Raw genomic sequence first — 11548 nt, 5'->3', positions numbered from 1 at the left:
ATTTTACTGGTGATAAACTTAATCAAAAGCCCCAATGGAAATAATCAGCTATGCTTCAATTAAAAGAATAACTACCGTTTACTAAAAAAAAGGAAGAAAAATTCATATTGATGCATAATCAGCAATTACAACTTCAAAGCGCATTGGATAGAAGAATTATTTATTAACCTATTATTTGCAATCTCGCAATTTTTTATTATTTTTAAAATGATTTTTTTTTTTTTTTTTTTTGCATTTCAATAACAGGGTTAAGTCAGCATTTGAATAATAATGTACTTTATATATCCGAAAGTACTAAAGAAACAATGGAATTTTAACTGCGTAAAATACGTCCGTGATTTGAGATGCTAGAATTGATTGTTTGTTTCAATTTGATTAAATCATTCTATATAATTTTTTGATGGAAAAAAGGATTTTTTTTACTCCCCACCTTTCCCCGAAAATAGGCCATATTGTCTTATTTGAAAGCTTAAATCTTGAGCATAATTGAATTATCTAGAAAAATCAATAAAATTTTATAATGATGCAGTTCCAATAAACAGCAGAAAGGAAATTTTTTGACTTGATTTGTATATATCTATAGACATTTTTAAAATTTAAATTATCCTTGAAAAAATTCTAAATTTTTGCAAGAAAATGAAATATTTAAAAAAAAATGAAGAAAACCTTCGAAGTTTTGAAATTTTTTATTGTTTTTTTTTCTTCATATTTTTTACACAACGACAAAGTCAGTAAATAGAATAACAACGAGAGCAAAAAACACCCATTTGCCCATTTGCAGTCATGAAAGTCGAATCTTAAATCTAAAGGAAAGAAAAATCAGTTAGTTGAAAGAAAACATTTGTTCAACATTTTTCATTCATGCAAAATGTCCACATTGAAATTTCAAAAGAATATTCAAATTGCGATTTGTCCGATTCTAACAAGGTCATAGAGAAGTAATGTAAAAGGATTTGAGGTTTGAAAGAAAATTGCTAGATTATTTCATTTTGTTTAAATTGCTAGATTATTTCATTCGGCCAATATCTCTCAAAGTTTTTCAGTTATTTTATTTTATTCGAAAAGTAAAAAGTTTTTGTATTCGACTGATTCGAAAAATTTATATTTTAATTTTGATGGTGTTTAGTTATATTTACTTTTATACGATCCTGATTCATGATCCTGAGGTTTAAAATATAAACCAATTTTCAATTTTAAATTGACGTCATTTGAAATTAATTTGCTTTCAACAAAATCATCATTCCTATAGATTAATTCAGTATAGCTAACATTTTTCTTCCAAAAGGCTCATACATAAGTCTTTAGATTAACTTAACTTAATCATTGTCATAAAGTGCGTTCTGTTTTATTTCTGTTTGAAGCGTTTGTAATTACTTATATTTTTATTATGATCGAAGACTTTTCAGAGTATTAATAACTTTTTTATTTAATTGAACTTTTATCAAAAAAGAGGAAGAAAAAAAAAACAATCCGAACCCACTGCAAACATCATGGACAAATAATCAGTAAAAATATTCAATTATTTAAAAACCTCAAAAAATATTTATATTTTAGTGACATTTCCAAATCATAAATCTTAATCCTCAATTGTGTATAAAACTAAACGCCTTCTGTACCATAATTATTTACTAACTATTGAAAAATCAATTAGCAGAAGTTTTATAAAACATAATTTCACTTACTTTTTGAGCAGATATCTTTAATAGTGGTAGGAGTGTGCTGGGGCTTGGTGGTAGGAGACGACTGCTGGAGCTTGGTGGTAAGCCTGTTGGTGTCCAGTGCTGTATCGTCCGTAAGCGGCGTTGTCGTGGGCTCGGACTCCATGGGCCTGGGCGGCGTATCTGTCGTGGGCTCCATGTCTGTCGTGTCCGGCCTGAGCGTAAGCTCCAACATTGTGATGTGCAGCCCTGTCGGCAACTCCGTACCTGCTGGCGTGGGCACCGTGGTCATTGAGGATGGCATGGTGTCCGGCCTTCTTATCGTAGGCGTAGGCCTTTTCGTATCCGGTTCCCTTATCGCTGGCGTAAGCTCCGACGTTTCGGTACTTGCCATAGTGGGAGGCTAGAAAATAATGATAGAATATGGGTATCTATTTTTAATCACGAATTGCATTACAAAATGAAATAGAACAATGACATTTTTAATAATTATTTCATGTTTCTTAAAGGTGAAAACTTTTAGAAATTTTAAGCTAAAAATATATGTTTCATGGAAATCAAATTTGTTCAACAATCCCCGGCGACTGCTGAATTAAAGGATGAAAAAGACTTCGGAATTTCGGAATCCAAATTTGGGGGAGGGGGGACGGAGGAGACGTAATAATTTCCCTCAAGCATAACGACATTCAAATCCAAATTAAAAATTCTGAATTCTTGAATTTACTGAACTCGCATGATACAAAACAATTTATTTAAAGCCTGTTACACAACCAAACAGAGAATATTTAAGATGGATATAATCAATTTTTAAAAATAATTAATAATTAAAATTCAGATTGCCTGGGATGGTTTATTTTAAAACTTTACAATACACAAAAGCTTTTCATTAAGATAGCATGATATTGTATATTTTACAGTAAGAATGTTTTTTATACATATTTTGATATCATTCTCCAATAGCGGTGTTTAAAAGCTTTTTGGAAAGGAGAATACAGATTTACATGGAAATTAAACGCTAGAAGGAAATCCAAATGGCCAACGCATCTGGATACTGAATTATCAGGCAGTTTCTTCTACCAATTAGGTATCCGCATTCTTCTACCATTTAGAGGAGGTTATAAACGTAAGGACTTATAAACTAACCATGGGCACCATGAGCATCATGACTGGATGCAGCTCCAACATTGTGGTGTCCTTGAGCGGCATGAGCCCTGTCAGCGTAGTGTCCTCGGTCAGCGTGGTGGGCGTTTCCATGGGTGGCGTATCCAGAGGCGCGTTGTCCGTGAGCTCCGTAGGCATGTCCAGCTGAAGCGGCATGTACAGCGGCAGGTTGGTGGACCACCTGGTGTACGACTGGGGCACCATGAGAGGCATACTGGGCCATGGCGGCACCAGCCATAAGGAGGACGATGACGATCTGCAATTGATATTTAATTGCAAAATTTGGGCAGATTTATATATTCACGAAATGTATTAAAATAAATAAAAATTCATACTTTTAAATTTCAAGGAGGGACTTACAAAGTCAAGAATATTATCCACGTTTTCCCATATTATTCAAATATGAACACTATCATAGTAAAGAAAAAACTTTTGAACAATTCTAAATAGAAAAAAATACTAGTTTGAATAACCATGACATGTTACTATTATGCATTTATTTACTTTAACATTTCATTAACTTTAAAAATTAATCCCAATCATGGTTCTGTCAGAAAAAAAATTATGATTTAGTATGACTTTCATTGAATTAATTTGAGAATTTCTTTGAATAGGATAAAAGGTCTGTATGATTTAATAGAAGTTTAAGTCCCGTGCAACTCTTTATGATCTTAGCTTTCTACTTTTCCAGAATACTAGGAATATTTTGAAATATCTGTCACGCTGTTTATATATCAGAAATTTTATACTACATTGATTCCTTATTCCAAATGTTGAACTATAAAAATTTTAGCTTAAAAGGACATCAGGAATGGTAAATGTAGGAACGTATACTCACCACTTTCATGACTGAAGACTGGAGACCCGATGCAGTCCTTTATGAATGAAGGCTTTGTAGTGTTTGATTTGCAAATTCCATCCGCTATTTATACCTAAGTTGGCAAATTGGAGCACAAGAACAAAACCGGTTACAATTTTCACCTGTGGGTGTGACCACTTTCCATTTCAATTCATTTACATTTTGTTTAGTGAAAGTTGAACTAATTAAGACAAAAGGTAATTTACTATAGGTTCTTAAAGTATCAAGTTCAAGTTTTAGATATTCATTTAAAAAAATATATATAATGGAAGTATAGATTAAGATAATTGAATCTTTGCACAAATTATAAAAGTGATAAAATTCCTACAAACCAAATTTGCTTTCTTTCTTTTTTTTTTTTTTTTTTTTTTTTTAAATTTAACGAATTTACGAATTTTTAAAGAAAAAAGGTTTCTGAAAATAGGGAGATAAAAGTAAAATAATTTAAAATTTTTACTCAAAATTCTGTAGATAATTTTGTTTTAGCAATTGTGTATTAATTATCAAGTTAATTTTTTTAAAAATTACTTTTACTCAAAATTCTAAAGAACAATTTAATCGGAAGTGATTGTACTCTCGTAGTTAAAATTCCTAAAGTTATCTTTATTTAAAATTCTGCAGATCAGTCCAGTGGAAATGATTATGTTGTAGTTATCAATTTTAAAATTGTTAAAATTTGTAATTAACTTTTTTTTAAATAATAATATTAATAACCTTGGAGACACATGAAAAAAATCATTACAAAAATGATGTTCTACAAAAGGGATGTAGCGATTTGACACCAATGGACCTAAAACGAGAAATACTGATAAAAGCATTTATTATATTAAATTTCTTTGCTATAACACAACATTGGATTATTTGTAACTTAACATTTTATTCATTAACATGGACCCATTTAAAATATAAGCCAACAAACGACATCTACTGCTGAATTCGAAAATTCCACATTGAATTTTGCCAATTACATCTTAAATTATCTTAAAATCTTAACATTTGCCAATTAAATCTAAAAATCTTAAGATATGCACAATAGGGCATAATATCGAAAGTTTACTAAGTATTAATACTGCACACATAAGGTAGCTTAACCTAAAATTATAGTATTACTTTTTTTCATGTTTAGTAGATTTATCGATGCCCAGTCTGAAAAAAAGAAAAAAAAAAAAAAAAACCCTACACATTCCTTGCATTCCTGATTCTCTATGTCCAGCATTCATTTTTTATATAGTAATGTCATTTAAGGTATGCACGTAAACAAATGTTTCTCAAACAATTTTTAAATTTAATTTTCTTGAATAACACAGAAAAGGCATTCCAAAAAGGGACATTTAAGTTTTACCAGAGACAGGAGCAGTCCATAGAGAAATATGAAATGCTGAAATGAACCCTATTCAAACCATGTGAACGCCGGATCAATATTCACTTCTTTATCGCCGTTTTTCATGTATGATTTTCTCCTATTCTGTCATCACAAAATTCATCCTCAAATTCGCAACGTTAAATCTCGAAGTACTTGTTTTCTAAGTTTCACATAGATTTCTCGACTGACTTTGGATATGTAAATACACGTCTAAACACAGTCGTTTCAGAATTTCCTTTTGTCACTGTCATTTCGTCGGCGGATTTCTTTTTTGCATTCTCATTGAATGCTAAATGTTTCCTACTAGCATCAGTATAACAAATGACAGCGATGTCTCTTTATCTGCCACAGATTATAATAGTAGATGCTAAATTGGAATGGCGAACTCAATATGAAGCAATTAAACTTGTTTTTTCTGCCTAGTCATAGCATTTCCGTTCAGTTGGATTAAAGTCAAACATATATAATGTCTCGAAGGGAGGCTTACAGTGGATCATGTCAAACATTTTACACTATCAATTTCTCATTTCGAAGCCATTTTAAATCTTCTATCAACAACATTAAAGCATGACATCGTTATGCATCTCAGCAGAGAAACGCCGGAAATGTCTTCGATTCAAGCTCCATAGACTTAAAGGGAAGAAAGAAAAAAAAAGGAGCTCGTCTCAATCCGCGCATCATTTTCGGATGACGTCACCCTTCTCACAAGCCGAATCCAGTAAATAATAATGCCCAAAGATGACACATTTGGTTTTCTAAAAATAAATAAATTAATTAATTTAAAAAATCAGTTTTTCGGATACAGAATTTTTAAGAATTTAACTTATCTACTTTGATTAGTAGACATTTTTTATATATCCTTTTGTCCCATTCAAATGTTTTTTAAAATCATCCATAGGCAATTCTTTGCTTGAATTTTCGAGTTTCAAAAGAATTCTTCATCATTATTTGAACTTTACTTATTTTGCTTTTGAATGGTGACCCAAACGAATGCAAATGAAATATGAATCAACACATACTCCGCATTCATGATAGAGGGAATGGTTTATAAAATTTTAAAATCTCACTTACTCACATAAGACAGGCAACAATAATGCCATATCATAGTAATATCAAAACATGAGAGTTAAAAAAACTGTCTGTCTGGGTTTTCGTTTGCAATTGAACTAGACAACTTCAAAACTCAAAGAGTTAGGTAATAAAATGGAGTACAAAAGCTTAAAACTTAAAATATTAATTTTTCTAAACTTTTGAGCCAAAAAATTGACAATCTGTTGGTCTATACTTTCACATGTATGTCAATACAATAAATCAGAAGCGCAATGACGTAAATCGTGGAAACTCGGTGTGTTAAGTCGTCACTACATGTGTAGCTCTGTGCAGCCTTTGATTTTCATTCGGTCAGCAAAAAGGTGGCTAAAATACATATTCGCATAAAATATTCAGTAAAAAACGTTACATTCTCACCAATTTTATAATTATTGTTCGCAAATTCCATATAAGCCTCATCCAAGGTCAATCAAGGTTTCTGGGGAAGGAAAGGGATGATGGGAGAAGGAGAGGCTGCTTCGGGGAGACCATTTCCGTTGATATTTCATTGTTGTGGTATTGGGTCAATGAAAAGTTCGCTAGAGAGTTAATGGAGATAATTATTTATTTTGCCCTGTTTGGTGGATGGATGCGGCCTGTGATGTTTCAAACAAATGCCTTGAAAATTCATGAATTTGCATCATGATAATTCGCAGTGCAATTACTATTCTTGTTTTCTTTTTGTCAAATATTCAATAAATACGGTTTTAGAAGCTCCATGTTCATGTGTTTATGGCACTGTGACCCAATTTCTTATTTTCACGGCCGAAATTCCTTCTTCGGGCCCGCCATTTTGAGTCTATTAAAATAAGACTAAAGAAAATAGGGTATAAACTATGCAAGAGATTCCCCGAAAACGACGTTAAGGCATGTTTTGAGAATTGAAAAATAAACCCAGCCAGCTTACCCAAAACTTTTTCATGATCTCTCTAATAAAGATGTTATCCCAGAGAGCGCTTTACATGGTATGGGTGTTAAGAAATACTAGCCTGTGACGTGAATTTTCTGAATCTCTTGCATGATTTTCGGCGAACTTCTTAGCGATTAATTCCTGGTGCGAAATTTAATACCATCCGAAATTCGAATTTGGATTTCAGCCGCGTTTTTCACATCCGATATATTTTTGATACATTTAGATCACTGCACGTCATTTGATACATTTCAGTCATTGCATTTTTGAGCTGTCGCGTTTGCATTTTTTTTAAAGTACAGACCGACAGACGGGCGACACTTTGTTGGGATTTGCTCAAAATTTGATAAGGGTATTTCTTAAATCTGAGAACAGGAATGTGCTCTTTTCATTTTGTAGTTATCCTATTAACTTATATTCGAATATACAGATTTCTTCTGGAATTTGCTCAAATTTACTGTATTCCAACTTTCACCCGTCTAGCTCAAAGTGTTTTTGAGTTATCTTTGTCACAAAGAGAGAGACATAATACCAAAAATGTGTTTTTTGAATTCTGGAAGCTCCGAAACGCGGAGATTCGCCAGGACTTTGGGTTCGATATTTTTGACGACTGCCATGCTAAAAAGTAAAAACGTTGGTCTTACGCCGTCTCAGGCGATTCATTTTAAGGAAATGTAATAAATTTTTATGAATAAATTGATATCTCGCTATCTGTTCAAGTACTTTTTAATCACAGTGTTAAATCACCGAATAAGTACAGTATATTTAGTAGTAAAGAATTTGTAAATTCTCCGTTGATAGGCAATTGGATTATTCTATCTAAATTTTCTGTTATTTTTCTTTTACTTTTAAAATATGTTCAGCAAAGTTTTTTATTGATTTTAAAACAAAGAATAAAAACACACGCAACAAAAACGCCAAATTATATTACGAGGACACCATAACAAAATTATGGAAGAGCATTAAAAGCAATAAAGTGGACGAATAGGAACAGTTGCTGATTTGGGGCAATTTTCGGTTTTTATTAATGAGAAACTATATAATTAACTGTCTCAAAATGTTCATTAGATCCTATTTTATATTTGTGAATTTGAAATTTTTATATAAAAATATTAATAATTAATAGAGCAGATGAGGTATCAGTGGTTTTTAAAGATAGGTTAGTTCCATAAGTATTCTCTTTTTGATTAAAAATGTTTTGGATTATATATATATATTGTCCAATATAATATAAAAAAGTAGCTTTTACATTAAAAAAAAATAATTATACTTGAAACTATCTTCTAGTCTAATAAAACGGGTGGTGTAATCTAGAAAACTTTTAGATGGATAAAGGAAAAATAAGTAGATCTTGCATGTATAGAGGCGATAAATGCGGAAAGTACTTTAATTTTATTATACATGCGTGATGTTACAGTACTATGTATCATCACGCATGTAACTGTAACACCACGTAAACTCTGCCCATATTCCTGTTAATTAACTTTTACACAGCTTAAATTCCACAGAGAGCTTTTCAAGTCCTCTAACAATGGTTCTGAAATGGAGCGGTATAATGTCTTTGGAAAGTGTCCTTACTAGGCAGCCTCTTGATATTACACAATTTTCAGAAGTTTCTTTAGATTTTTAATTCATTTTTATTGTTTTAATTAATTGGATTTTCGACTGATTTCTTTCGAAACATAAAATCTACTTTTAAGAAAAAAAGTCAGTCACTTCTTATCACCTGGTTTAATAGAGGTGAATTTAACATTTTGTAGAGTGATAATATCGATAAGTTCGCACGCATTCAGCATTCATTTAACGTCCATCGGCACTTACTGTTTCAGAAGTTCCGTGATAATCACTGAAAAATTAAGCTTAACAGAGTCGAACTAATTGAGTTTCCAGAATGAATGAAAACTGGAAATTTATTTCCAAACAACAGCTCTCAAAGGGCTTCGATGCCATCTGTTACTCCTTATTTGTGGGAAATATTTGCTGAAATTAAATAAAAATGGAAAGAAAATGAGATAGCGATGCTCAATTTAATCCCATGAGTTGAGGATATGCGTAGAAATTAATCAACCTATAGATTATTATATTTATTAAATTTGTTTAATAGGTATTCCTGTGGCCTTAAACTAATTTTATTATTATTATTATTATTTTCTTTTTTGTCGAAAGTATACAAAAACAAAAAAAGAAAAATTTTCCTTTTGGAAAATGAGGTTTGAGCAAGGAAGAAATAAAAAAAAACTTTGAGTACTGCGCACTATGAATCAAATTGAGTCCATATGGGGAGAAATTAAAAGAAAGAAATAAAAAAATTTCTCATTGAAAAAGAGTTTTCTAACAGTAATATTTGCTAATAAATTGATAAAAATTGAAAAAGAATTCAAACATGAGTGTTACTTCTAACAATTTTTTCAACAGAATAGATTCTTTTGATAATGGTAAACGTTTATTAAAACATTTTTTAAACGAAGTTGACTGGAGAGAATTTCTGTAAATTTTTCACTTGAGAGCCCAACCTCTTATATAAATTATCGCAGATAACCTAAATTAAAATATTTGAATATTGTGTAAAGGCTATGCTTTTTAGTCTGATACTACAAGGCTCTATTAAAATTCTAAAATTCATTTAGGAGATAAAAATTTTAACATTATAGCATTTTCGCATGGAAAAAACAAGGAGAAAAATATATTCAACCTTTTTTTACACAAGAAAAGTATCAAATAAAGGCAAAATCAGCATTTTCTAAAATGCAGCATACCATTGTGAGTAGAGTGTTTTAAAACACACTTTTCTTCTTATTTTTAAAAAAAGCATTATAAAATGACAAATTCATTAATTATTACTTAAAGTCTGTATTTATGCTTATATTAGATGTTGCAATTAATTTCTAATCGCATAAAATTTCTATTCACATATCAATCCAAATCCCTAAGTGCTCGGTTTAACCTTTTATACTAAGATTTCCCAAATACTTTTTACTGATAAAAGCATACATTGTTTATGCATTACTGACATTTAAACTATGCAAATGAACGTTGTAGAAATATTAGATTAAGCTTTAACTACAAGAATGAATAACTGTTTGAAAGGGGGAAAAGGAAACGGTTGTAAACTAAAATTTAAATTTTGAAATTAGATAGTTTTTGAACTGTTAATTATTTATTATGTTTTGTTGGAAGGATCCGGCTATCACTGGTAGTGATTACCTGTTATTTTTCATATTGGGGCTATTTCAAAAAATCAATAATCAGAAATTTTAAATTTGAAGAAATTGGTGTTTGAAGGTTAAATATTGAATTGAAAATTATTTACATCATTTTAACTTGTAGCGAATAAGCTGTATAAGATGAATCTGAATCTAATGGTGAAACATTCCAATTGAAATGATGATTATTATTATTCTTAAAGTACGTCAAACTAAAAAAATAGACTTTTGCCTTGTTGACCTTTTGAATTGAGCCTTCAATATGAGAAAAATCTCATTTGACGCTCAAATTTCTTCATTTTCGGCAATTAAAGCAAGTAATTGTTAAGTATTTGAATCATAACAAAGAATTTTACCTTTAAATTGTATTGACTGGTTTATATACCAGTATAGATAATTAATTTATAATTACATAAACTGACAATGTCTGCGACTGATTTGAACTTCAGGATAGAAGTAGGGAGTTGGTTTAGCATCAATAGAATCAACTATCTAGTATGACAGTACAGACTTTGATCCTCAGATAAAATTCATAAATCAAATTTTGTAATTATTTCTATCTCTTAAAAATGGTGCCATAAATTTTACGTCTGATTTCTCTTGGATAGGCCAAAATATAGAAATCTTTCAAAAGATTAATTGTTTCTTAAAAATAGTGTTTCGAATTTAATGGAATATCAAGGAACTATTCAATATAAATTAAGAAACATCATATGTTTTAAAAATTTTTTATTGGTGTTTTTCATTTTTTTACACAAATTTAATAAATAATGTAACAATAACGGAAACGAAGAGTCATTCTTTGTCCATTTCCAGTCATGAAAGTCGAGCCAATCTAAAGAAAAGAAAAAAAAATAATCAAAAGGGAAAACGTGCTTTCCCTTTAAACGAAATATTTCTTGTTTATAATGTAAAGCATCGATATTCTGATTTAAAATTATTGGGATTAATAAAACCAAATAGAGTTCTTAGAAATAAAATGTTATGATATTTTACCGTTAACTTATTTTCTGCTAAAGGGTGTTTTATGAAGTAAAGCAATGTATAGTCTTTATTATAGTGAAGCTTTAAGTTTCCAAATCTCAATTTCATTAAATAACATAGCTTCATTTCTCTTTTAAATAATGTTTTCGCTGTATTCATTTTTGAATATAGATTTGAAAAAAAAATTATTAGACGAAATCATTATTTCTTTCATTTAACTATTTATAGATCAATAAAACTTCTGTGTTATGCGGAAGTAACATTACACTAAATTAAGCTATGAAAATGGCGGATTGAGTAAGTCTTTGTTTTGTCTTCGAA

The 11548-nt window shown here is 30.4% G+C and overlaps 2 protein-coding genes across 2 annotated transcripts in view; both read right to left on the bottom strand.

Moving 5' to 3' along the window:
• Positions 1–683: 683 nt before the first annotated feature.
• LOC129964038 (histidine-rich protein PFHRP-II-like) lies at positions 684–3714 on the bottom strand. The gene is made up of 4 exons (XM_056078704.1): positions 3658–3714; positions 2802–3075; positions 1683–2061; positions 684–803 (listed from the first exon to the last, which is right to left on the bottom strand). Exons 1-3 carry the CDS (start codon positions 3664–3666, stop codon positions 1700–1702), a joined length of 645 nt encoding a protein of 214 aa, XP_055934679.1. The 5' UTR covers positions 3667–3714; the 3' UTR covers positions 684–803; positions 1683–1699.
• Positions 3715–10955: 7241 nt separating this feature from the next.
• LOC129963466 (histidine-rich protein PFHRP-II-like) overlaps positions 10956–11548 on the bottom strand; it is a 132624-nt gene continuing 132031 nt past the window's right edge. Inside the window, exon 6 of the mRNA XM_056077865.1 lies at positions 10956–11078. The gene's annotated coding sequence lies outside the window, so the exon portion shown is untranslated. The remainder of the gene's footprint in view (positions 11079–11548) is intronic.

The sequence above is a fragment of the Argiope bruennichi genome, chromosome 3 (genome assembly GCF_947563725.1).
Source record: "Argiope bruennichi chromosome 3, qqArgBrue1.1, whole genome shotgun sequence".
Lineage (NCBI taxonomy): Eukaryota > Metazoa > Arthropoda > Arachnida > Araneae > Araneidae > Argiope > Argiope bruennichi.
The sequence above is the reverse complement of the archived record's forward strand: the minus strand, read 5'-3'. Positions and strand labels throughout refer to the sequence as shown.

Bases quoted from the DNA above. Each gene is read 5' to 3' on its own strand.
- LOC129964038 (XM_056078704.1), bottom strand. The intron at 2,062-2,801 runs GTTAGTTTATAA...ATTATTTTCTAG, and splicing joins TGATGCTCATGGTGCCCATG to CCTCCCACTATGGCAAGTAC.